Raw genomic sequence first — 26,694 nt, 5'->3', positions numbered from 1 at the left:
CAGAGCATCACACAGTCTGCCCAGTGCTAGCTCTGGATTCAGCTGCTTCCTTTGATTGGGAAAAACCACAGATTTAACAAGACTTTCCCTGGCAGAGGGGCTGCAGGACAGAAAGATTCCCCATTTCTTTGTTGTGTTGCGTGAGCAGAGCCCAAGTGTCCTGTTGAATCTGGCCCAAAAGATAGGAGGAATGGAAGCAAACTCCAGATATTTCTGTGTTTCTTCACACAGAGAGTAGTTGCTAAAAGCAGCCAAACCCCACTGGTTTCACACCTCTGCCTGAGAGCATTTACCTGGTGAGTGAGCCCAGTGGTGCCAGGCTTTGCTTTCCATTAAATTCAGAGTGCCTCATCCTGTGTTGATTCCCAGTAGTGTTTGAACTTGGGGTCATAAACCTAAGATTGGGCAGAGTGAGGTTGAGAATCAAAAGGGTTCTTCCACCACGCCTGACTTGAGGTGCTGGGGGCACCCCACTAAAATAGGGTTATGCTGTCAGCAGCACATAAAATTAGACATGCACTGAAGCCTGCAGGGCTGGTGCTGGATAGTGGGATGGGAGTGTGACTGGAAGGATGCGTTTGTGCCAACTGATTGCTTGGGGGAGAGAAAAGAAAAAGGCATGAAAAGAAGGAGACGAAGCTCCCAAGATGCTCAGATCCTGCTCTGGACTCTGGGGTGCTGCTTTGACTGCGAGTACTGCGAGCTGGGCTTGCTTCTGCTGTGTGCTGCTGCCAGAACAGCCCCTGTTCTTGCTCATGGCCTTAAAACATTGCCTTGGAAGGGGAGCCAGTGAAGCATGGAGCGTTCAGAGCATTCCCAGCTCTAGGCACTGAAAGCCTCTAAAGGTTCTGCACATCAGGGAAATGCCATGGCCACGATTAGAGCAGGGGAAGCTCTGCTGATGGAGAGCGGGGCTGGCTTCAGTTCCACCTCCAGCTCTCTCTCCTTGCCAGCTTCCCCGTGGAAGCAAATATTTGGATTTTAGAGGATTTCACGGGCTGGGCTGAGGGCAGAGCTGTGGAGACCCTCTCAAAACTCTCGAGTATTTCCTGTTGAAAATAGAACATGCTGATAGCTTGTAGTCCTTGATGGGGAGAGATGGGCAAGTCTCAGGCACATTTAAGTTTTAAAGCTCATTATATTCAAATCTCCTTTTGATTTAATTCTGAGGGCTTGGTAATAGGTTGGATTTCGCAAAAGGCTTTTTAAAATCTATGGAGTAGAAGTTCTCATTTCCTTTTTTTTTTTTTTTTTTTTTAATATATGAAGTCCATCTGTCCCAGCCACCAACAACTGTTCTGAGTCAGCTGTCAGTGCCAAAAACCACTTGGTGGAAATGTTGTTAGCTCCCTTGCAGTGATGATAAGTTGCTTGTTGGTATTTTCTGCTGGGAAGTATTTGTAGTATCGCTTTCTTTTCAACAGGCAGTAAAAAACCGGGACAAACGGCTTTGAGAGCCCTGCCAAAATCAGATGCTTAATAACATCTTCCAAAAAATTCCTAGGGAGGGCTTGGTGTTCCTTTTTGGGTAAGCAGGGTCTGGCATGGACACCAAAGAGTGGTTGGATGCACATCTCCTTTACAGCTGTTGACAAAGAAAGTGACACCAGCACATTCCCTCTTGCCCCGAATGCTTCTGAGAATTTCTTGGTTGCTGAAACACGAGGAGATCCAAAGAGTAAAATGTGTTTGCTTTAGCCTGTGGACTGAGATGTTGCTCTGCTTTGTGAGCTTGGGTTCTTTCAGTGTTTATTTTCCCTGTACAAGTTGAATGCTGGGTCTCTTGGCCTGCTGCTGTTGTTTTCCAATTATCCGTCCACACACACGGAGGATTTGCACCAGGGACACGCTTGGAGTTGCCAAAAAATCACCTAAACAAGTAAATGAAGCAGAATGGGCTGCTGCATTTAGCTCCACCAACAGGGACAAAAGCTGTGCGTGGCCTCCTGCCAGTTTGCCCCTAACTTTAGCCATCCCCAAAGGGCACAGCAATGATCGGCCCCCACTCCCTCCTGCTTCCCCTGCAGCTTGCTTGGATTATTAGTTAAGTTTCTCTTGCAAATTGGGCTGGCTGCTGGCTCATCCTCTGCCGTGAGTGTTTGTGTGTTGAAGCAGAACTGGCCTCCCAGTTGTATATTTAGAGCTAATGCTTCACAGTTGATTGCATCAAGCCCCGATGATCCGGAGAAGGTTCGTGAACTCCTTACGGAGCCAGCCCGAAGTGGTGGGAGGGAGTTAGCAAAGGCAAAGATTTCCACAGGCCAGCAGCATCCCGAGTCCTCAAGAGTCCTTGTCTCACACAACAAGAGCTTGTGTTGCCAACATGCCCCTCAACAAGATAAAACCACTGCTCAGTGCAAAAAAATAATAATTAAAAAAAAGCCGGTGGCCTGCTTGGAAACTGCGAAAGGAGATGAGTTCCAGATATAAAATTAATTAGGATAATTACATTCTCAATCTGGCTTCTCCATCGACGGGAATTGGAGCTGCAGCGTCTTCTCCTGATTGATAAGGGCTGGTTGCCTTCCCTCAGAGCCCCCAGGGAGTATCATGTTGTTGTGAGACAGCATCAAACCCCAGCTAAGCGCTGAACATCGCTCCTGGGAGGTGGAGGAGTCAGGGCGTGTGCACAAACCCCAGTCCTGGCTGAGTCAGGCATGGCCTCAGAACCAGCTAATGGCTTTAATTGCACTAATGAATGTTCTGGACACGGCCTGAAATTCCCCCCAAAGGGCCTGGATTGCTGCTTGGGTGCAGTTCTGGCAAGAGCTGTGCTTGGGGCAGAGGAAATACCTGCTGGGTCGCAGCGCTCCAGCTCCCTGCTGGAAACCAGCGGTTTCACTTTTCAGAAGAATAAATAATAATAGCATTAAAAACTGGACCTTTTTTTTGGCTGGAAAGTTCAGGTCTTTGTTTGCTTGTGACCCTTCAGAGCACCAACAGGAATAACCTAAGGGGAGAGGTGTGGTTTGGAGAGTTTCAATTCTTTTTTTGTGGGGATTTAGCAAAATAAATCTGTGAGGAGCAGGACAGTGAGTTCATGGAGTCCATTCCTTTGGTTTCACCAAAATAAATCTGTGGGGAACAGGACAGTGAGGAGTTCTTGGAGTCCATTCCTTTGGGTTTCACCAAAATAAATCTGTGGGGAACAGGACAGTGAGGAGTTCATGGAGTCCACTCTTGGCCTTCACCAAAATTAATCTGTGAGGAACAGGAAGTGAAGAGTTCATGGAGTCCATTCCTTGGGGTTCACCAAAATAAATCTGTGAGGAACAGGACAGTGAAAAGTTCATGGAGTCCATGGGTTTCACCAAAATAAATCTGGAGAACAGGACAGTGAGGAGTCTATGGAGTCCGTTCTGGGCCTTCACCAAAATAAATCTGTGGGGATGAGGACAGTGAGGAGTTCATGGAGTCCATTCCTTGGGGTTCACCAAAATAAATATGGGGAAGTGGACAGTGAGGAGTTGATGGAGTCCATGGGTTTCACTAAAATAAATCTGGGGAACAGGACAGTGAGGAGTCCATGGAGTCCATTCTGGGCCTTCACCAAAATAAATCTGTAGGGAACAGGACAGTGAGTAGTTCATGAAGTCACGTGTAAAATGCTGTCAGATGAGAGTCCAGCCAGCTCTGGGCTGGCATTGGCTAATCAAAGAGAAACTAAGGCACATGCCTGTTGTAACCTGACAGCCCACAGGTACTTCAGATAAGCTCGAAAAATTAATGGGAATTGTTCTGTCATGCAAGAATTGCTTGTCAGTATAAATAATCCCAGGTATTGGGCTCTGTGGTGCCCATCATGGGCTGGAGCACAGGGCTTAAGACTCAGTTACAAGGGGAAATGAAGGTTTTTCAGAGCACCAGTGGATGAAATTAAATTGTGTTCAGATAATGCTTAAGGTTTTCTTTCCTTTTTTTTTATTTTTTTTTTAAGTCATAAATCCCAGGGATTTCAGAGTTAAAGCCAGAACATGCTGGAACCTACTCCCTTCAGCGTACCTGATTATTACAACACAAATGTGAGATCAGCAGGTTTTTTGAACCCTCTTAATTTGTTTGGGCACAGCTGGCTCATTTGAAGACACTGAGCTTTAAAACTCTATCTTTGTCATGAGGCTGAAAGGCAGCAGTGGACGATGTTCAGCAGTATTTCAAGATTTTTAATCACGCTATTAAAAATATATTTCGGTGGCCTAGGTAAGATTTTCTGCTGAGCTGGAGAAATCCACTGAAATCTAAGGGGATTTTGTTCCTATTACTAGGCTGGGTTTCTAATGCCCGTGACCTCCTCTGAAAATCCCTTGCCTTAATAAACTTTGGGCAATTTCTTATATAAGTGGCCAGTATTTGACAGAGAGGACGTAAATCAGGACACTTTAAGGCTCTGTTTTGAAGGGTGGGAGTAAAATACTCCTAAAATTTCAGGTCTGTTGACAGCACATGACTTCCCTGCTCTGTCCCATTGAGACATCTAATTAAGTTGCCATTTTTGACACTCCTGCCCAGTAAATCTCAAGATGTGCAGCCATGAAGGAGCTGAAGGAGCCCATGAAAATCCCACGCATCCAAAGGAAGCCAGGAGTTGTGTTTCATTAATGACGTGGAATAAGGCTGGCAAGCAAGGTCATGGAGGAGAGCTCTTTTTTACCTTTTAACAGAGCTGTGCACAGCAGTCCTGCTTTTTATTCCCGGTGGAAAGGTTCCTGCCACTTTTCATCCCTCCAGGGTGGCTGCGTGCTCTCTCAGACCTGGAGTGGAGGTGGCTGCACAGCAGAGAACTTAATGATTTTGTCTCTAAATGGACAAGATCTTTCAACCCCAAAAACCACCCCCGTGGAGACAGCATTTATTGTTTTGCCAGGATGTTATCCTTGGAAAACAGAGGTTTGATGGATGTTGCTGCTGCTACCTGCCTTGCAGAACAGCTTCTGTTCATTCGCTGGGGGCTGACCAAAAAAAAAAAAAAAAAAAAGAAAGAAATAGCAAAAACTCACTGGAATCTCCTCAAAAGATGAATTCGTGGTGCTCTGAGGCTGCCATAAAGACGAGGAGTGTTTGGGATGATAACTGGCTGTGTGATTGTGGTGCTGGAAGGAGCCCCTGTGTCCACAGCAGCTTTTCCCACGTACCCCAGGGCCCATTAAGGAATTGCTGCCTGCTAATGGACTTCCTCCTGAGGCTCTGGCTGCTGACACTCTCCTGAATGATTTCCTGCAGCTCACACGGCAGGGAAGGTGTTGCAAAGTCCTGCAGCTCTTGCTGCTTCTGTAAAAAAAAAGCTTTTATCCCCTCACAGGGAACTTATCAACAGCTATTTTTAATACGCACTTAAATCTTTGCTTTAATCTTTTTCTTCCGTATTGATCTCCAGCAAAAAGCTTGCAGATAAATATTTCTTCGTGCCCACCACGGTGTTTGGAGCTGGTTATTTTTAGAGCCTGGAAAACATCCGCTCTGTGCTAGGGAGGTCCTGGGCATCTTGGAAAGGGAAGTCCCAGCTCTGTGCTTTGGAGCTCTGCTCCAGCCCAGCCTGTGGAGCCCTTGGAAGAAGCTGTTGAGGTGTTTGGGTCCCAGCAGAGTGGAAGGAGTGAGGCACCCCTGTCTCTGTGGTCAGGATAACCCCAAGGTGTGTCAGAGAGTTTCTTTTCCCAGCTTGGCAACTGAAGAAGGAGTCAGGATTCTTCAGGTCTGGTTTTCAAGGTTGTTTAGGCTCTATAATAATATTTTTTTTCTTATTTTCTTATTTTGTCTTATTTTTTTCTTATTTACTCTTACCTATAACATTTTTTCTCTGACCTGTTGAGATCAGTTCAGCAGGTCAGTCCCTGCCATACTGCCCACCCTCAGGGTGGTGTTATCTTTTTATACTAAAAACTATGTGTAATTTAGTTACGATAATTTTCCCATATTTATCACCTTGTTAGACAGTTTGTCTCTACTCTAAACCAATCCAAAAGTGCCACCATCACCCAGAAGATGGAGGCCAAGAAGGAGAAAGAAGGACAAGGCACGCCCAAATTCCTCCATCTTGGGACCCCGAGCCCCCATTCTAAAAACCGCTAAAATTCTACTTTTCACCCTGTGACAAACTAACTATCATTCTACTTCAACTTTCGTGGCTTGTAAATCCTCATATAAGGTCGGTCATTTTTTTTCCCATGGGTCAAAATCAAAGGCACAGGGGGCTTGGGCTCTGTGCCAGGGTCTGTGAGCCCCCTGGCAAGGTCTCAAGCCAGAGGGATGTCCTGGGTTCCGACACCCCTGGCATGTCCTGGAATGTTCTGGGTTCCAACACCCCTGTCAGTGTCTGCTGGGATGGAGACACGAGCCATGGGACAGGTTGGCTTCACCCGCCACGGATCTCCTTGCTGATCCAGAGGCTCCCACACAGCACAGGAGGTTCTGCTTTCCCTCCTCTTTGTTGTGAGCTGCTCTGCTGAGGTTGCAGGTGGTGGATGTGCATGGGGCTGCTCTGATTTCCCAGCAAGGAGATGCCTTATCTCCTTCAGAGCTGATGGAGATGCCTTTGAACTGGCAGAGTGCCCTGTAATCGCCCACTGAGCCTCGTGGGCTCTCCTCAAGCAGAGCTGGCTGTTTGAGTTGGTAAACATCTTCTGGAGTTGGTGTTTTCCCTTCATTCTGGCCAGGTTTCAGCATCCCATAAATCTCAGAGCTCTGCCTGCTGGAGACTGTCGGAACTCAGTGCATCCCTCCGGGTGTCCAGAATTGCTGGGACCCCACCGGGGGGCTCAGAGACCCTGGCACACAGCCCAGAGCACCTGGGGATTTGATTTTGACCCCTGGAGCAAGTTACCAGCTTTGTATGAGGACCTGAAAGTCACACAGGTTTGAATGGTGTAATAACAAAATGATCACAGGGTGAAAATGTAGATTTTAGGATTTTTGGTATGGGGGTTATGGGGACAAGATGGAGGAATCTGGGCATGTCCAGCCTTTCTCCTTCTTCTTCTTCTTGTTCTCCATTTTCTACAGTGATGTTGGCCCTTTGGGATTGGTTTAGAGCAGAAGTGCACTGTCTAACATAGGTGATAGGTATTGGGAATTAAATCTAAATATGTTATACATAGTTTGCAGTATAAAAGGACACACAGAGTGCCTGTGGCTGCCCTGCTGAGCAGATCTCGGCTGGGCAGAAAGAAAATTTTATAGATAAGAATTAATAAACAACCTCGAGACCGAAAAGTGAAGAGTCCAGACTCGTTCTTCAGCTGTGTGAGCCGAAGCAGAGACACCCTGCACATCTCGGGGCAGCAATGAACAACCAAAACACAAGAGAGAGGAGCTTACAGCAGGTACCAGCCCCTCTGTGCTGCCATCAGAAATGCTCTGGTAGGCCTGCCCAGCACTCAGCTGTCCTGTCCCACACAGCAGGGAGAGAGGAGCCCTTTGAAGTCCGTGCTGGGGCTGGCAGCAGCTCCAAGGCACCCCAGCACCCCCTGTCCCACTGCCAACTGCTCCTCCCAGCCAACAGCTGAGCTGCCACAGGGCTCTCATCCTGCAGGGCTGGGGCTTTGCCAGGGGCAGAGGGGTGTCACTGACATATTTTATGAAAAATCCCCTCACCAGGATTCTTCTCCTGGGAAGCTTCAGCTTCTCCATGTTTTGCTCCTCTGGAATGTGATTTGGAGAATTTTTTACCCAGCATGTGAATTGGTTTTAATTAATGGCCAATCACAGCCAGCTGTGTCAGACTCTCTGAGTCTGGCACGAGTTTTTATTACCATTCTTGTCTGGCCTTCTGATATCTCTTTCTCTTCCTTTAGTATAGTTTTAGTATATAATTTTAATAGAATATAATATGACATGATATAATATATGATATAATATAATATAATATAATATAATATAATATAATATAATATAATATAATATAATATAATATAATATAATATAATATAATATAATATAATATAATATATGATATGATATGATATGATATAATATAATATAATATAATATAATATAATATAATATAATATAATATAATATAATATAATATAATATAATATAACTAATATAATATATAACAGAACATAACATAACAATAAATCAGCCTTCGAGAACTTGGAGTCAATTCTCATCTCCCACCTCGTCCTGGGGACCCTCACAACACCCCAACAATTAATAACCATAATTATTGTCCCTGACTGAGTGACACCCCAACAGAGGGGACAGCAGATTCCAGTTTATCCCTGAGCACAGGAGGATTTGGGGGCTTTGGGGGCTCTTTGCCCACATCCCAAGGTGTGCCCATCGCCCACCAGCATCCCGCTGCTGCTCCACAATGGGGATTGTTCTGCTGTTCTGCTGCAGGCTCCTTGATCCTCCTCTCTCTGCAAATATTTGGAACAGATCCTTTTTGGCTGTTTTGACAGTTTGACTCAGCTATTAAATGACAAAAGCGAGCTGGAGCCAGGTTCGCTGTGGTTACAAGCAGCTCTGCAAAGGGGGGAGCTGAGGGTCAAATTCAGACACGGGGCTGTGTGGGAGAGGTCCTGGCCTTGTGGCTTGGTCCTGGAGCAGGGCTGGATGCAGCCTGCAAGGGCATCCCTAACCTTTGCTGGCCATGACACTGCACAGTCCCGAGGAGAGCCTGGTTTTGGAGTGACAAACATGCCACAATTCTGGCTGCTTCCAAATTTCCCAAGAGCTTTTCAATTCCTGGCTCATCCTCGGTCACTTCTGAGGCACACGTGTGGTGAGTCTCACATCTGTCACTCAGCCCCACGTCCTGGACATGAGGCAAAGACTCCCTTGGCTATCAAGGCTTCTCTTTCCTCCCTCCTGAATTTCCTCATGGTATCATGAGGAATTGTCACTCAGTTCCATGTCCTGGACATGAGGCAAAGACTCCCTTGGCTATCAGAGCTTCTGTCTTTCTTCCCAAGTTCCCTCATGATATTGAGAAGCAGTAGCTCCTTCAAAGACATGCAAGGAAGCCCATTTGCAGAATTTACAGCTGCTTCCCCAGGCTTGAGTGTCCTGCTCTTTAAGAGCAAGCTTTTAAGCGTGTTCTTAAGTGGAAAGATAAGTGGTGTTGGATCCTTTCATCTTCTGGCTCAGGGCAGGCTGGAGATAACTGATAAGGGGATGACAGCAAGGAAGATGCATAGGCACCTTTGGATTTAATTCCTACTTTGCAAGGCAGTTTTAAAGCACATCTTGGGTGGGAACAGAGGCTGGTAAAATAAAGCTGGGCCTTCCCTTCTCAGCATATGTCTTTCTGAGGCAGATTCTCTATGTGTGCCAGCAGACTGAGCTGGGTTCTCCATATCTGAGCCCTCCTTCTGCTGCTGACATTCGAGGCACTTGGCTCGGGCTGTCTCTAGACGCTGTTTCGGCTGGTGATTTCATTTGCACATTTTTTAATTTTTTTTTTTGCAGCAGTCCTTTGCACATTTGGGCCGTGCTTTAAACAGCGCTGCACGTGATGGGCTGAGCTGCATTCCTGTTCCAGGGGCTGGGACAGCACCCCCAGAACAATGTGGGGGCACTTCTGAGCAGACGCTGCATTCCTGTGCCAGGGGCACCCCCAGCCCGCTGTGGGGACAGACCCCTCCTGAACAGAGCCTGCATTCAGCTCCAGAATTCCTGCCTTAGCCCCCGTCTGCTGGCTGGAACAGGTGGCAAGCACATGCCTGTGGGGCTCTGTGCTGGGGGTGGTCTTCAGGGTCAGCTGTGTCACAGAATCACAGAATAATGAGGTTGGAAGAGACTTCTGAGATCATTGAGTCCAACCTGTGCCCTGACACCTCAACTATAGCACCCGGTGCCATGTGCAGTCTTTTGTTAAACACATCCAGAGATGGTGATTCTACCACCTCCCTGGGAAGAGCATTCCAGTCCTTTATTACTCTTTCAGTGAACAATTTCTTCCTAAAATCCAACCTATCTCTTCCCTGCCATAGCTTTAGCCTGTGTCCTCTGGTTCTGTCAGAGACCAGCCCCACCTGTCTGCAGCCTCCCTTCAGGAGCATGCAGCCCACATTCCTGCTACACCCCCCTGCCTCACCTTCTGGCCCAGCTGGCCCTGGGCCACCCAGCCCAGAGGTTCTGGCCACGTCCACGTGCTGCTTGTGCAGAACAAACCACTTGAAAGTGTCTGTGGGCTGAGCCTGCCCCAGCCTGCTGCCTGCTCTTCTGAGGGAATGGGGCAAAAGCAGCTGGGGCAGAATGTGTCAGATGCTCCCCAGCACCTCAGGGCACACACTGTGTGTCCCATGTCCTGTTCTCAAAGGTCAGAAACGTTAAAAATGATAAAATATTTGTGTGTATGATAAAGTGCTAAGACTGGTACTAGATATGGTAATGCTAAATGGAACATATATGTGAGACCCAAACAGTTAAACTCATTGGAGAGCAGTTTCTCAGAATGAACAGTCTGTTATTTCTATCTTCAACTCCTTACTGCTACTGCACAGAATGAATATTACCATAGAATAATAGAATTGTTGGGGTTGGAAGGGACCTTAAATTCACCTAATTTCACCCCCCATGTCACTGGCAGGGACACCTTCCACTAGACCCATTCAAGCTGGCCTTGAACACTTCCAGGAATGGGTCACCCACAATGTGTCCCAGTGTCTCACAACCCTCCTGGCAAGGAATTTCTTCCCCATATCCAAAGGAAACATATAGTCTGCAGGTTTTAAAGCCATCCACACTTTTCCTGTCCCTCCATGCCCTTGTGTAGCTCATCTGCCTCCTTCTGGCAGGTTGTCTTCAGATACTGGAGGGCTGCTCCAACAATTTGCCCGGAGTCTGCTCTTGTGTGCAGATCCAGAGGTGCTTCACAGCACATGGCACAGGCTCTGCCATGCCAGGCCTAGAGCAGAGGTGAAAGTGGAGCTGTTTGAGCCAGGGAGTTCCTCGGCAGGGCTTTGGCACTGTTTGCAGGTGAGTTCAATACAGAGGAGGCAGTGTCTCGTGCCCTGGGAAGCCCAGATCCAGGTGCTGCTGTTGATTTTCCTGTTGTGTTATCTGTATGCCGAGTCTCTCCAGATGATTCCACCAACCTTCCCACAGCAAGCCCCGTGTCCCTTCCCCTCAGGCTCTCTCTGGGGAGCTGCTGCAGCTGGGCAGGGCTGGCTCTGCCACCCTGGACCTGCATGGCAGCCCCAAGAGTGAGCAGCAACCTCTGGGATCAGCCCCCAGTGCCTCTGCACCTCGCTGTTACTCAGCACTTTTCCCTGACAGGGAATTAAGTAGGATTTCTAGGTCATTGTGGGGCTGTCAGGAGGAATCGTCTCCTGCAGACCTCATTATCAAGGCTCTTTCTGCAATGCCAGACTTCAGAACAATTGCAGCCTGCTTCCCTAAACACTGACTAATGAGACAGAGCTGTTAGCAGCAGTTTGCTAAATAAAGGCTGTTTCTGCCTGAGACGGAATGAAGCCAGACTTTAAGGGATTTTCTTAGCTGTCTCTCGCACAGGAGGGATTTCAAAGGACCCTGATTAAAATAATGAGGTGGATGCTGCTCTCGTGGTGGCTGCGTGGGGTCAGTGCTCGATGCCAGCACCAGGTGCTTCCCCGCAGCAGGGACTTGAACTTGTGCTCAGGAAACCTGAAATTCTCAAGAACTGAGAAGTGAATTCTGAATTGCTCAAGAAACCTGAAATTCTCTCCTTGGTTTCAGGGTATCCCGAGCCTCTCCCTGAGCTGGGTGCCTTTGTCCTGAGCTGGGTGCTGACCTCCCTCTCCTTGGGTGTCACAGGGAGATATTCTGTGATCCCCAGCTTGCAGCCAAGCTTGCCCAGCATTCACACACATGGAAAGGCAGCTGAGCAGAAGGGACAAGTGTGACAAGTGTGACAAGTGTGTGGCAGCTTTGGAGAGGAGCTGGGGGGTTGCAGCCTGCCCAGAGGAGACAGGTGAGATCTCAGCTTGTGTCTGGGCACTGAGCAGAAGGGATGCAGCCCCAGCTGGGTAGGGTAAAGCCAGGTGGCTTCTGTTGATGTGCCTGTAATGAGATTTTTCATCCTCCCTCTCTTGCTGTTGTCAGAAGGGCCTGGATTAAAGATAAACTCTGGAGCTTGATGAGATGAGTCCTTGCCTCTGGCTGGAGCAGGCACAGCAGGGCTGGGGAGAATTCCCTGGCCAGTTTTGTTTGAAGAGGTGCTTTGATGTGGCAGTGGCAGTCCGTGGAAGGTAAATGGTGTCTAGACAGGTTTTTCTCACTCTCTGTTGTTATCTCTGAAGCAGCAGGAATGGTGCCAAGCAGGCTGAATGGCTCCAGAGGCAGAGCTGGTTCTAGAAAGATGGAAGATGGTTTTTCAGGAGAATCCAGGACAGTTCTCACCAGACCCTGGCTGAACCTCTTGCAAGTGGAACCTGAATCAGATAGATGCTCCTCAGAGTGAGCAAGAGAGGTGCAGGAGGTGGCCAGTGTGTCTGCAGTGAGCTGGCAGGGCAGAGGGGTCCAGGAGAGCTCTGTGACCGGTGCTGTGGCTGGCAGGTTGGGGATGCAGGGTGATGCAGTCCATTTTAGCAGCGGCACAGTGCTGAGAGAAGGCTCCTTGGCCTGGCTAGCTGCCCTGTGCTGCCCCAGCCCTCCCCTGCCCTGCCCGGCCAAGGCCACCGAGGCGCTGATGCGAGACCAGCTGCAGCCCCAGCGTGCGACTCCTCTGCAAACAGAGGTGGTCACCTCCTCCTCCAGCTCCAGTGACAAGTGCTGTGACCTGAGCCAGGCCTCCTCACTCGTGCAGAAGGGAACTGACCTTTGGGACCATTGGTAGCATCTCCTGCAGCCAGCGCAGAGTGCAATCTCTGGAGGTTGCACTTCAGTGAGTTTTAAGCTGCAAGGCTTGAGAGGATACAGTGACTGACGTATTAAACTTTATACCTTACAGAAGGTCAGACTTAGTCCACAGGCCTTCAGCTGTGATGTGGGAGCAAGTTTAGTTTCCAATTCACTGCTAGTTGCCAAAACAAAATATACCCATAATGTTTCTATCACAACCCTTACTGAAATTCAGGCTTTGATGCAATTGAACTCTGAAGAAATTTCACCCTGCTTGTACTGTGGCTTACCTCGCTATTAAAGGTAACTTTATTTTCTTATTGATGATTCCTGTTACTGCTCCCAGCCCATGGTCCTTGATACACCACTGCAGTATCTAAACATGGCTAGTTTTGCCTCCTGCCTGTAAGAGAGGGGAGCCCCTTTCACCCCACAGCTTGGGAAACGGAGGCACAAACCAGCTGCATTCAAAGTCCGTTGGGCATGCCCCATCCCTGGATGCCCCGTCCCTGGAATTGCTCAAGGCCAGGTTGGATGGGGGTCTTTGAACAGCCTAGTGTGGTGAAAGGTGTCCCTGACCGTGGCAGACTAGAGAATCCTTAAGGTCTGGGTGCCCAGTGACCATTGATTGCAGTGGTGGTCTGGTGCTGAGGCTGGGATCAGGACAGGCCTGTGGCTGGCTGGCAGGAGCTGCTCTCAGCACTGTCTCTGATATGCCATCTCCCCAGGCTGCTGGGGAGGGGAAGTGGAGGCTGGATTCAAATGCCTATTGTCTGTCCTTCAGCTGGGAGCAGAGCCAGCAGAGAGAGAGAGGTGCTGGCAGCATCTGATGCCGGGGCAGATGCGAGGGGAAGCACACTCATCCGTGAAACGCTGGCACTGCGATTTCACAGGAGCATCAGAGGTTAAGTGCCGTGCGCTGGAATGTGTACATGAAGGTCAGGAGAGAAATCCAGAGCTCCTGGGATTCCTGCAGGGGTGGGGGAAGCTTTTGCAGGCAGTTCTTGCCACAGGGACGAGGCTCTGTGCAGCATCTGTGTGCTCTGTGGGCTCCTGTTGTTCCAGCGTGGCCATGAGGAGGGCAGAGCCACTGTGCCAGGCTTGGTGTCACCTGGGGAGCCTCAGAGCAGCGCAGGTGAGCTCAGCCTGGCTCCCCTGCCCTGCAGCTGCCAGGTTCTGTGAGCTGAGCACTCCCCAGCCCAGCCTGTCCTCTCAGGCTCAAGCACAGGTTTTGAGCAGAGCTGGAAACTTGGCACCGAGGCAGGAGCAGCCAAGAGCCCAGCTTGCTGCTCTGTGTCAGGGCTGGCTGCTGTGCTGCTGTGGGGAGTGCAAATGTGTTCCCAATCTGTTTGCTTCGCTGACACGGCTCCAAGACACACAGGGAGCAGACACACTGACCAAGAAGGGGCCATTGTTACAGGGACCTTCCTGACTTCATCCCCAGCATCCACAGAGCTCAGTCCTCCCGGCTCCCCCAGCCTGAGCTGCCCATTAGCACACACACAAGGCAGGGGTTTGCTCCTGCTTTACTCAATTTGTCCATCCGTGTGCCCTGATCTGGCCCTTTGATTTCCGTGCTGATCTCTGGCAGGCAGGTATTAATTCAAGCTGCAGATAAAAGCAGTTCCCAGCGTTGCCTCCCTGAGAAGCAGCCCAGACACCCAGTGACACATTGCTAATTGCAGCCAGGCAGACAGATAGCAGTGCTGGAGGCTGAGCAGCCAGGGGCTGATGGGCTGATGGACAGCTTGGGGTGTTGGCCAAGGAAGAATGGAGGCCCCAAGAAAAGCGGAGAAGAGGAAGGGAGTTACCTCATTTGTTTTTAGCAGGGTTGTCCTCTGAGAGGTATTTCCTTAAGCTTCATACAGTCCGAATTTAGTTGCAACTTTTATGAACAATAAAAGCCTCCACGGTTTCCCTCGGAGGAACTGGAGTGAATCCAAATAGATTTCAGCCCTGAGAAGCAGATCCTGTTATTAATGTCAGCCTAATCATTTCTTCCCATCTCCTTCCCACCTTTCTTGCCATTCATGCTGCTAAAGCCTCCAGGCAAGTTACCAAGTCCAGTCCACCCCTTTTAGACTGTTTCTACCTTTGGAGCCTCCCTTGGCTTTTTGAGAGCATTTAAAATACCTGCCCCAGGCTGGGGCGGGCACTGTCCCATGCCCCAGGAGGGAGCTGGCAGTGTGACACTGAAGCCCAGAGGTGGCAGGGCAGTGGCACAGAGCTGAGCTGAGCCAGGGGCCAGCACGTGCTGCTGTGCCCGTGTCTCCCTGGGAAAAGGGCCCCAGACCAGAGCTCCACTGGGAGCACTCGGCTGAGAAAATTCTCTGCTAAAAATAGCAGCAGATGATGTTTGAGGAGGAAAACAAGGCAGGGTCTGGGAGAAGTTGGTTCCCAGATATGTGGCTAATTCAACTCCCCCAAGGACAAGTAATCTTTTAACCCCTCTGTGCCAAGGCCTTGCTCAGGAATCCAGGCTGGGCCGAGCCAGGATGGGTTTTGTCCTCTTTGCTCTGACACAGCATTACTCCCTTCCCTCTCCCCCTGCTCATTTATGCTGGCATCTTCCTAATAGCTCTGTGTGTCACGCTTTTCATCTTTATCTGTCTGTGACTTGACTTGGGCTCCCTTTAATTCCCCGGTGCGCTTCCTAAGAAAATAATCTCCCCTGAAGCCTGCGGCGCTTCTCCCCGCGCAGGTTGGCAGCCTGTGCTTGCTCAGGCTGATGTTAACAAGGCAAGTCTTTTCAGATCTGCTCCTGTGATCCAGGGCTGCCCCTAAAATCACATCTCTGGGCTTGCCGAGTGCCTTTCCCCCCTGGTGGGGCTGCGTCCTTTGTTCTGACGGATTCTCTGCAAAGCTTCAAAGCTGCCTGGCGGAGGCCGGCCCCAGCTCTGCCGCCTGGAATGACGGCACAGGGATCTCTGTGAGCTCTTGGTGTGCTCACAGGCAGCTGGGGATGTTCCCTGGGTGCCTGCAGCAGGCTCCTGCAGCGTTTATTTGTGCGTGTTTCGTGCTGCGTTAGCGAGACAATCGCAGTTTGTACCCGGGGCTGGAATTACACTCACGCGGGGAAAGGAAAAAAAAGGCAGAAATTACACTGTAAAATTGGAGGAAATGTTCTTAAAATGAGAGCTGCTTTCAGTCTTGTCATAAATGATTTCTCTGTGTGCTTGCTCACGCCCTCTCCCGTTCCCTTCCCCAGCCTACTCCCGGCTCTTGGCTCCGATGGCTGCTGCTCTCTCCCCAACTCCCATTTTCCACAGGAAGATGACATGGTTGGTCTTCAATAAGCAGAACCTCGGATCCGTGTTTTGCTGGTCAAGCTCTAGGCTGGAGGAGAAGGGAGGATCAGGAGATTAGAGTCACAGACACAGGAATAGAGGATTATAGGCTAAACCCCTGCAAGTCTCTGTATTGATGGCTGGGACACAGCCAGACACTAAGGAGCACTGCAAAGCCCGGTGCTGATAGCATATCCGCTTATATCCTGTCTTTGCATTGCAGGCAGCTCCTGAGATGTGTGTCCTCATCAAAAGGCAGGGTCAGGCAGGTAGCAAGCATCCCAGCTCCCAGGGAAGTCAGATACCTGCTGAGATCAAGTCTGTGCCTCGGCTGGCGCTCAGCCTGGAAAACGTCACCGTGGCTTCTGAGATCCTCAGCAATCCTTGAGTCAAATTCCCACACGAGCCAAAAATAAAGGAACTTGCCCCTTTTCCCGTTGCAGTTCATTCCCTCTCCCTGACACCGGCCGTAGATCCCTGTCACATCTCAGTGACCCCACTCTGCCCTGGATTTCAGCCCTCAGCATCTGTCAGGAGAGTTCTGCTGGGAGGAAGGGAGAGGACAGCAGGAACACCATTGCCCCTGGCTTTTGTGGTACTTATCTGCTGGTTGCCTCCCACTTTGCACTAATTTGGTACCAGCATCTGCCACTTTGGGGAGGAAGGGGACTTGCTGAAGTGAGAAATAACGTAGGATGTGCCTGCATGGCAGCTCCTAGGGCTGGCTGAGGAAACAATGGAAGGCAAGTGGGAATAGGCAGGAAGGGTTGGTTTCAAATCTGCCCTCTGCAAAAGTTCCCACTGCTCTCCAGTGCCCACCATCCATGTTCCTGGGATTTGCTGCTGCAAGGCATTCTCATCTGGTAAACAGGTCACAGAGAGGCACATCCACTGCTGCCTGAGATAGCGTGTGCCTTTGCTCTTCCTGGGATTTCCATTCCTCGTTTTTTTCCTCCAGTGAACTGGAACTGTACATCCTTACTGAGCGCAGGGCACGCTGAATGTGGAGGGACCGAGGCTCAGCAGAGGAATGTACAGCACTGGGGTGGATGGAAATGATGAGGGGAAACTGCACAGGAGACCCTCAGCTTCCTCAGGGTGCCAGGGGCCTGGCCAGCTGCATCCCTGGGGTTTTCATGCCCTAAACAGAGATGGGGATGAGCTGCCCTCCTGGGATCCCTTCATCCCCATGCTGGCTATGAGCCAGCCCAGTTTGAAGGTGTAATTAGGCTGCCCATTTGTTAATGAAATGGCAAGACCAGCGCTGAGCACATCCTGGCTGGTTCAGTGCATTCCTGGTCGAGTGATCAGGGATTTCTCCTCGGTTGTTTTGCCAAAACCTTGGTGCAGCTGTAAGGAGAAGCTCTCCTGCCTCAAACCACACAGCAAGGCCACCTGCCCCTGTTTTTCCCTCCTGGAGACTCAGCCTAACACTGGAAGCCCAAAGCATCTCTGAGGGGTTGGCCCCAGAGGCCACCAGCAAGGCAAAGAAATGGTCTGGGTAGGACTTAATCCCCTGGCAGAAGCTCCATGCCCTATTCCCTGTTGCCCACGCAAGGGAAATAGGACTTTCAGTTCAGCCTCAGGTTTGTTGGAAAGGGAGAAGCAATTCAGGAATGCAGGGAATGGTGGTAACAGCTTTTCCGTTCGTATTTCCTTCTGTTCCCTCTCCACTACTCTTCATCCCTGATTTTGAGGGGCAAATTCCAACTCTTTCCATCCCCTCTCTGAGCTGAAGTTGGCCTGAAGTATATTCCAGAAAGAGATGCAATCTGACATGCTGGAAGCTCCCGAGCCCTTGCTGCTCCCATCCTAATCTCTTTAAGTATTGGGTATTAGTCATGCACACAAATATTGCACGTACAGGCAGTCCTCTCCAGGAGAGGAGCCAGAGCCCAGGGGATGAGCTTGGGAAAACAGGAGAGCTAGGCCCAGATTAAGATGTTGGGCAAGGTTTATACAGCCCCATCTGCAGGGGATTAAATGGAGTATAAATATAAATGTGCATCTCCTCCTTGCTGGCAGCAGAGTGAGGGTCCCTTTGTGGGGCTGGTGCCTGTTGGGACAGAGGAAACCCCATTTCAATAAAATGGGGTCATTTCTGTGGAGGTGCTGATCTGCAGGACCTTAACACACCATCTCTGCCTACGCTGCAAAGCCACAGCAAGCAAAGGTTGTGAAACCCTGAGCTGCAGGAGCCCTGATCAGATGGTGCTTTGAGACAGCCTGTCTGCAGCTGCAGCCCAGAGTGGTGAAACCAGGCTGGGGGAAACCATCAGAGAGCTCTGTGTGGTCTTACCAGGCAATACCTCTGCTTCCCTGCCTGCCTGGGAGACAGGAGGAGTTTTGGCTGCAGAAGGAGCTGCTTTGCAGAGAGGCTTTTGACCTAAGAGGGTTCCAAATCTCCTTGGGAGCAACCTGTTCCACTCCTCAGGGTGGGTGTGCTTTGCTGTCTGGTTAGGAGGTGGAACAGCAAATCCTCCTGTCCAGAAGGGAAAAGAAAAAAAAAATAAACTAAAACAAAGAAGAAAAGAAGGAGGAGGAAAGAAAAAACTAGAAAAGAAAAAGGAAAGTAAGAGAAAAGCCTGTGTACATGGCCTGGGTGCTAATGAGCCCTCTCTGCAGCAAATGCAGTCAGGTCTTTAAGGTCCCAGTTTAAGTCAGGAAATTTAAATCAGGAGCTTTAAACAGGTTAAGATTTCGTTCCAGAACTGCACGTACCCTGTTTGAAGTCAGGCATCTCCTCACCTTCTGTACTGCTGAGGAGGAAGAAAGTGAATTAAGGGCAAAATCCCAAGTTCTTACACCTCCAGAATGAATGCAAACACCCCGTGGTGTTCCACCGAGCTCCATCCTGTGGGGTCCTGCTGCTGCTGGGACCACCAGAGACCCCTCACCACCAGGAGAGTGCCACCAGTGAGAGGAGGACAGCAAAGCCCAGAGCCCCGTGGGTGCCAAGGCTGCTCTGCAAGGCTGCATTTCCCTCCTCTGGGTTAATTCTGCCTGGTGCTCCCTGCCCATCTCTGCCGGGAGGTGTCTGTCGGGGAGCTGGCACCCTTTTAGCTGAGCAGTAAAAGCCATGCATGTTAAAATAAGGCATGCTGCTTGATGATAGCTGGTAAAAATAAAGCCTCACTCGCACAAGCAGCTATAACAGCACAGAGGATTTACGACTGAGTGGGTTTTTTCCAGGGTGGGCTGGCCACAGTCTGGTGATGGCCTTTTTATAACTGTTATCAGCTCCCACACAGACCAGGTCCATCTGTTACTTAATTTGAACGGAGACACTCCTAAGCTTTTGTTCACTAATCTCTGGCTGCACATTGACATTGTTCTCCAGCAGGGCAGCCCACCCCGGAGTCAAGGCTGAGCTCGGGGAGGTGCCATGGAAAAATGGAATTAAAAAAGGCACATGGCTGGCTCGGGTCACTGGGCAAACACGGCCCGTCACCTGCCTGCTCCCTCCTATCAGCCCCCAGGGCTTTCAGCCTGACGCTGAGGAGCCAGAGCAAACGCAGCACCAGCTCCCTGGGGTGAAGAGAATGAGTGGAAGTTAAGACTGAGTGCTACAAAACATTTATTCACCCTTTACAAATCCAGTCTTTATCTGTCACAAGTACATTTGCTGTTCCTGAAGTGACATTTGGACAAAGAAAGCCCCTAAAAACTTCACCAAACAGTGCCTAAGGCACTGTGGTGTCTGATTGCTGTGCCACGCTGCGTTGTCTGTCCTGCACCACCTGGCACCAGTCTGATTGTGGAATTGCAACGGGACGCGCTGGGAATAGAGAAGAGGGGGGATAAAGAGCCTGCAGCACTGGGAGACAAAAGGATGGATGTTTCCAGGCAGATGGGCAGAGGCTCCTGAAAGGGCTTGTGGTGATTTCCTCAAAATAAGCTGAGGGCAGGAATGCAGCCTCCCCTCTCCTTGTTTTACCCAGTCCAGCTCTGCGTGGCTCCCTCTGCTCTTCCTTTGGAGGTTTCCCACCCATTTCCCAGACAGCTTCCTCCCTGCTGTACATCCACCCCTGAGAGGCAGGGCCAACCCTGGGCCAGCCTGGCTGCCCTGCCCAGCTCCCCTGGATGGATGGATGATGGATGGATGGATGATGGATGGATGGATGGATGGATGGATGGATGGATGGATGGATGGATGGATGGATGGATGATGGATGGATGGATGGATGATGGATGGATGGATGGATGAATGGATGATGGATGGATGGATGATGGATGGATGGATGGATGGATGGATGGATGGATGGATGGATGGATGGATGAATGAATGGATGATGGATGGATGATGGATGGATGGATGATGGATGTATGTATGTATGTATGTATGGATGGATGGATGGATGGATGGATGGATGGATGGTGGATGGATGGATGGATGATGGATGGATGATGGGTGGATGGATGGATGGATGGATGGATGGATGGATGGATGGATGGACACAGGGATGGAAAATGGATGGATGGATGATGGATGGATGGATGGACACAGGGATGGACAATGGATGGGTGGATGGATGGATGGATGGATGATGGATGGATGGATGGATGATGGATGGATGGATGATGGATGGATGGATGGATGGATGGATGGATGGATGGATGGATGGATGGATGGATGGATCCATGGATGGATCCATGGATGGATCCATGGATGGATCCATGGATGGATGGACAATGGATGGATGGATGCTCCAGGGGTACCTCCAGACGTGCAGCCCTGAGGCTGCTGACCTGCAGAGGGCTCAGCTAACATGTTTTAACACCTCATAACATCTCACTCACTCCTGCTGCACCGAGTACCCATCCAGAAGGCAGAGGTGCTTAACAAGGCATGTGGTTTATCACAGCGTTCCCACATGGCTTAGGCACGCTTTGAATTGCAAATCCAGCAAGGGCTTGCTGATGATGGACACCTCGAGCAGGGAATATTTTTGTTGCTTTGGTGGGCAGGTGTTTAAATGCAGCTGCGTGGTTTTGTGCTGCCTGTGCCTGACAGTGCATTCACTAAAATTACTGTATCAGATAACATCGAGCGAGGCTGCAGCTCAGCATGCTGCCAGCAACTTCTCCAAACTCTCTCCTGGTCATCCTCTCACTTTCCCTATAACACAATACCTCACCTCCTCTTCAAATTTCTGCCTAGAGCTTTCAAACTGACATCAGGATGGAAGGAGATGGAAGGTCAGGCTTGGCTTTGAACAGTAGAAAGGAGATTTAACACACAGAGTCGCCTATAAAGCTGCTTTTTTTTCTTCAGTATAGCATTTTAAAATGATTCAGATACCATGAGTCACAGTAACAAGCATGGGCTGGATCTCTTTAGCTGAAAAAAAAAAAAGAAAAAAGTGCCATAAGAATATGCTATAGACTTCAGTGGCTTGTCCTGGATTCTATTTTGGAGAACTGATGACATTTGGGATTCAACCATATGTCTGGCTGAGTCTGCAGCACACAGAGAGCTGGTAGGTACCCAGAGGGGTAGAACACACAGATCTGGTAGGGTTTGGGATTTTGCAGCCTATGGAGACTCGGTAGGAGCTGGGAGCTGCAGCACATATGGATCTGGTGGGAATCCAGGGATGTGACACATATGGACAGGGAATGTGCTGTGGCACACATGGACAGGGAATGCAATTCCAGCTGTTCTCCAAACGCCGGCTGCTGGGGCCTTTGAAGTGAGATTTACATAACACAAACCCTTTGCTGCTTGTTTGGCTGGGCTGGAAGGAGCCTAAAGCAACACCTTTTAGAAGATTATTAAGCACTTATGATGACTTAACACAAAACAAAACAAACAAACAACTCTTGCCAGCAGAGCAAGGTTCTAGAAAGGCATTCTTCTCTTGCTGCACAGTCTGTATGGTCAGCTCAGGTTTTTGTTTGGCTTTGCTGTCACCTTCTTTTAATTTAGAACATGCTACTTGCAGTATTCTGCCACACAGAGGGGAATAAATCTGCCTTAGCAGTGATTTAAGCAGCTACATTGATCTCTGCCCACGGTCAATACATGTAATAATGTCAGAACCTCTCACACAGTCTCCAAGGACTCAGCTTCTGTCTAAAATTTGTTGTCATCCTGCTTTGTGCCTGAGGGATAGACCTGAATCTCTTGTGTTTAGTGGGTGAGAAAAAGCCTGCTGTGAGCAGTTTGTGAGAAATGAGATGGGGCTGGAGTCTGATGGAGTCCCACTGGCCTGGAGTGAATATTTCCAGAGCCAAAACTCCCTCAGAGCTACACAGCTCTGTGGTTTTGTTGTCCCCACCTTCAGCTGAACAGATTTTCTAACTACAGCAGATGTAGGACTGTTGCCATGTCTGTTTGATGGGACAGCATTTTTCCAGAAAAAGATATTGTGCAAGCAAGAATCTGAAACAAAACTAAAACTGGTCCAGAGGAGGAGGCCAGCCAGCATCAGCTGAATGCTCAGGCCTGGGCTCTCAGTTCAGTTCTTGGTTCCAGAAGCAGCAATCTCACAGCAGAGGCACTCAAATGCTGTGTTTCACTGTTGTTGGAAACATGTCTGAAGATTCCAAAAGAATTTTCCCAAAATTGTGCCTTGTCTTTGGGGGATTAGAGCAGCTTCCCGTGCTCTGGGGTTTGCTGGGGTCAGTGCAACCTGTTCATGCTCCTGAGGATGGGAGCCCCACACAGAACACCTGGAGGATCAGGGGACTTTAAAAATCCCTTTTTACAAGAGCACAGAGTGTCAGGACAAGGGGAATGGATTCAGCTGACAGCACAGACTGGATATTAGGGCAAATTCCTGCCTGGGAGGGTGGGCAGGCCCTGGCACAGAGTGCCTCTGGATCCCTGGAAGTGTTCAAGGCCAGGCTGGAGCAACCTGGGATAGTGGAAAGTGTTCCTGCCATGGCAGGGGTGGGACTGGAGGGTCTTTAAGGTCTCTTCCAACCCAGATCAGTCCATAATTCTGTGATAAAAAGAGGGCAGGGAAAGCATTGGCACTGCCTGGCACAATTCCCTGCTTTCAGGGAGTAGGTCTGGAAGCAGCAACCCTCATGAAAATGGACTCTGCTTCAACACAGACTTGCAGAAATTACTGCTTAGACCAGCTCCTGCCTGGAGAGAACCACAGTGCAGAGCTCTGTCAGCTCAGCTCATTATTTGATTTCTCCCAAATGCTGCATGACCATCTCCAGTGCAGAGGGGGAAGGGTGGAAAAGCCCTGCTAGGAGCAGTTCTGGCTGGGCCAGCCATTAGTTAGCATCAGCTGGTGGCTTTTGTGTGAGAAACAATGATTTTGGACACAAAGGCAGCTTTCTGAGCCCTGCCAAACTCCAGCTCTCCCTGGTGGTCTTTGGGGTACCAGGAAAGCGTCAGCGTTTAACAGGAACCAGCAGGGAACATTTCAGCGTTGCTGGAAGGGGTTTAGGTGTTGAAGGCCCTCAGGCTTTCAGTGGGAGTGACTTTGCAGCTCTTGGGTGTTTCTCAGGCTGCTGCCTTGCCACTCCACAGAGGGATGCTCTCCCTGCCCAAAAGTTCTCCCCCCCGAGAGCCAGCACAGAAATTTCCAGCTGGGTCATGATGCTGGAGAGCATTTCTTTCTCCACATCTCCCTTTTCTGCTTTCCATCCATGATTGTTATGGCTTTTTACTCTTAGCCTTCAGCCACATCCCACGTCCCTGAGGCAGGGTTTTCCATCATTTTTAAGCTGCTGTTTGATCAATGCCCAGCGAGCTCAGTGGGCATCTCCCTTAGATTTCCACCAACTTGTGATGGGATTTGTCACTGCAGAGCTGCTCATGTGAGCACAGCAGGCCCCTGCAGCTGAATATTTTGTATTATTTTGATTATTTTGACTGTAGCATGGAACCTCCTCCTGGAGGGGCTTTGGAGCCTGGTTTGGTGACACCATGAGAGGAGAACCAGAAAACCCAGCTCCAGAATATCCTGTCTGCTTCACTCTCCTCTCCCAGGGAAATCCCTGCTTGTTTCCCTCTCCCTCTGGAGAGTTGTTGGTGAATTTGGCATCCAGCAGAGCGTGACTGCTGTTGATGCCTGCTCTGGTGGGGTGCACAGCAGAAGGGACACAGAAGGCAGATTTTTCAAGCTAAAGGAACGTGCAAAAGAGGGAAGCTGACTGGATTAATTGGGAATTAGTGCTCAGAGCAGGAAGGGAACAAGCAGGTTTGTGTTGTAAGGAGCCTCACAGCACTGCATGGCTGAGCTTCCTCCCCAGTGTGGGTCTGGCTGGGGCTCTGCCCAAAGAGCTGAGCTGTTTTCTCCTGAATCACAGTCCTCTTGTGATTTACTCACATTTTACATCACCACACTTGCAGTATTTGCCAGTGTAATCAGCATTTTTTGCTAGAGGCCAGGCCTGGCCCATTCCATCTCCCAGGAACTCCAGATCTCTGGAGACTGATCTGCTTCCTGTTTTCTGACCTTCAAGTGAATTTTCCAAATAAAACTTTCACTCCTGCATTAGCCACAGTTCCTTTCCCATCTAAACAAGCACAAGGAAATGGCTCATGCTGGCACTGCCTTTGTGCCATTATGTTAATCCTCCTCTTTAATTGCTACTTCCAACAATTATATTTTCCTGTATTTACACCACAAACTCCTAAATAAACTCAGTCAAGCTGGAGCTGTGCTGGTAGGCAGGAAGAGGTTTTGTCTGGGGAAGTCACTCCTCAGAGCTGGCCAGGAGGATTTCTCAGCAGGCAGCCTGCTCCTAGCTGGGTGACTTATGAGCTGTGCTATTTCTTAATACCTTCTGTTTGTTTTTGCAGGCTGCAGACTCTTGGCTGTGGAGCTGACATCCAGCAACACCAAGCCCGTGGTGCAGGAATTCCAAAGTGAGTGCTGCCTGTGCTGCATCAGGCCGAACAATGCAGGAAGATTTGGCTCCTTGCTCACTGGTTCCTCAGGACTACGAGAGCCAGGGATTCAGAGGAGTGCCTGAGAATGTGGCTGGATCTCCCTGTTTTAAATGGTTTATTGAGGTCCTCTGCAAGCCACCGGCATTGCAAAGTCTCTGCTTAAGTGCTTTTTTGAACTAGGTCCCAAAAGAAGCAAAATAATGCAATTAATACACAGAGAGAGAAATATGTATTTTCTTGTGATGGTGTTCACAGGGGTTCTTGGATGAGGGAAGAGACGAGGATCTGACTCCATGTTTCAGAAGGCTGACTTATTATTTTATTATATGTATTGCATTAAAACTATACTAAAAGAATGGAAGAAAAGGTTTCATCAGAAGGCTGGCTAAGAATAGAATAGAAAGGAATGAATAACAAAGGTTTGTGGCTTAGACAGAGAGTCTAAGAGCCAGCTGACTGTGATTGGCCATTGATTAGAAACATCCAAATGGGCCAATCACAGATGCACCTGTTGCATTCCACACCAGCAGATAACCATTGTTTACATTTTGTTCCTGAGGCCTTTCAGCTTCTCAGGAGGAAAAATCCTAAGGAAAGGATTTTTCATAACAGATGTCTGCGACATTTTCTCTTGGCCCTCCTACAGACGTGCCTGGGACACTGGGAAGGCTTCTCTCAGAGATGGGGTGCCAGGGCCAGCTGCAAAGGGGACAGGGCTGGCTGGGTTTATGTGATGGTGTTCACAGGGGTCTCAGGTTGAAAGAAGAGACTAAGATCTGACTTTATGTTTCAAAAAACTTGATTTATTATTTTATAATGTATATTACATTAAAACTATACTAAAAGAATGAAAGAAAAAGTTTCATCAGAAAGCTAGCTAAGAATAAAAAAGAAAAAATGATAACAAAAGTAGCTGTCTCAGACTCTGTCCAAGCTATCTGAGCTGTGATTAGCTATTAATTATAAACATCTAAGATAAGCCAATCACAGATGCACCTGTTGCATTCCACAGCAGCAGATAACAATTGTTTACATTTTGCTCCTGAGGCCTCTCAGCTTCTCAGGGGGAAAAATCCTAAAAAAAAGATTTTCCATAAGAAGATGTCTGTGACAGGTTTATCCCCAGGAGCTGCTGTCCCAGCCCATCCCCAGGCAGTGCCCAGGCTCATGCTGCACCCCTGGCTCACAGTGTGGCTCTGCTCAGCAGCAGGACAGGGCTGAGGGCTCACTCTGACTAAAGGTTTTGTTTGCCATGAGCCCCAGCCTGCAGAGAACAGGGTGTTCATTTCTCTCCATAGCTGATATCTACTGGGCTGTTATTTTTGCTGGCCAAAATCCATCTTCCAATAGCTCCTGGAACCCAGCAGCGTTTCTGTTTGTGAGGCAGATGAAAGGGAAGGCTCTGCTTTGTGGGCAGCATCTCCTAATAAAACACTGAGTGAGAGCGCTCAGAGCAGAGCAAAAACACAGCTGCTTCCTATTAATCTGGATTGCCTCCATTTCTCCTGCTAGGTGTGGAGCTGTCCTGCATCATTAAATCCACGGTGACGCCTGATCCCAGAATCGAGTGGAAGAAAATCCGGAATGGAGAAACCTCTTACGTGTTCTTTGGCAACAAAATGCAGGGTAGGAAGATTCCTTGTTCTCAGATTTCCAAAACAGCTTTCAGAAACAGCACAATGGGGAACAAACAAGCCTGTGAGAGGCAGGAGCTCTGGCTGGCTGGCTGCTTTCTTCTGGAACAGTTGAAGTGCAGGATGGAGAGGGAGCAGGATGTTTTTT

The 26,694-nt window shown here is 49.3% G+C and overlaps 1 protein-coding gene across 1 annotated transcript in view; it reads left to right on the top strand.

Moving 5' to 3' along the window:
* JAM3 (junctional adhesion molecule 3) overlaps positions 1–26,694 on the top strand; it is a 35,671-nt gene that overhangs the window by 1,690 nt on the left and 7,287 nt on the right. Inside the window, exons 2-3 of the mRNA XM_063178591.1 lie at positions 24,823–24,888; positions 26,425–26,538. Coding sequence (XP_063034661.1) covers positions 24,823–24,888; positions 26,425–26,538 — 180 coding nt within the window. The remainder of the gene's footprint in view (positions 1–24,822; positions 24,889–26,424; positions 26,539–26,694) is intronic.

The sequence above is a fragment of the Melospiza melodia genome, chromosome 29, assembly GCF_035770615.1.
Source record: "Melospiza melodia melodia isolate bMelMel2 chromosome 29, bMelMel2.pri, whole genome shotgun sequence".
Taxonomy (NCBI): domain Eukaryota; kingdom Metazoa; phylum Chordata; class Aves; order Passeriformes; family Passerellidae; genus Melospiza; species Melospiza melodia.
The sequence above is the reverse complement of the archived record's forward strand: the minus strand, read 5'-3'. Positions and strand labels throughout refer to the sequence as shown.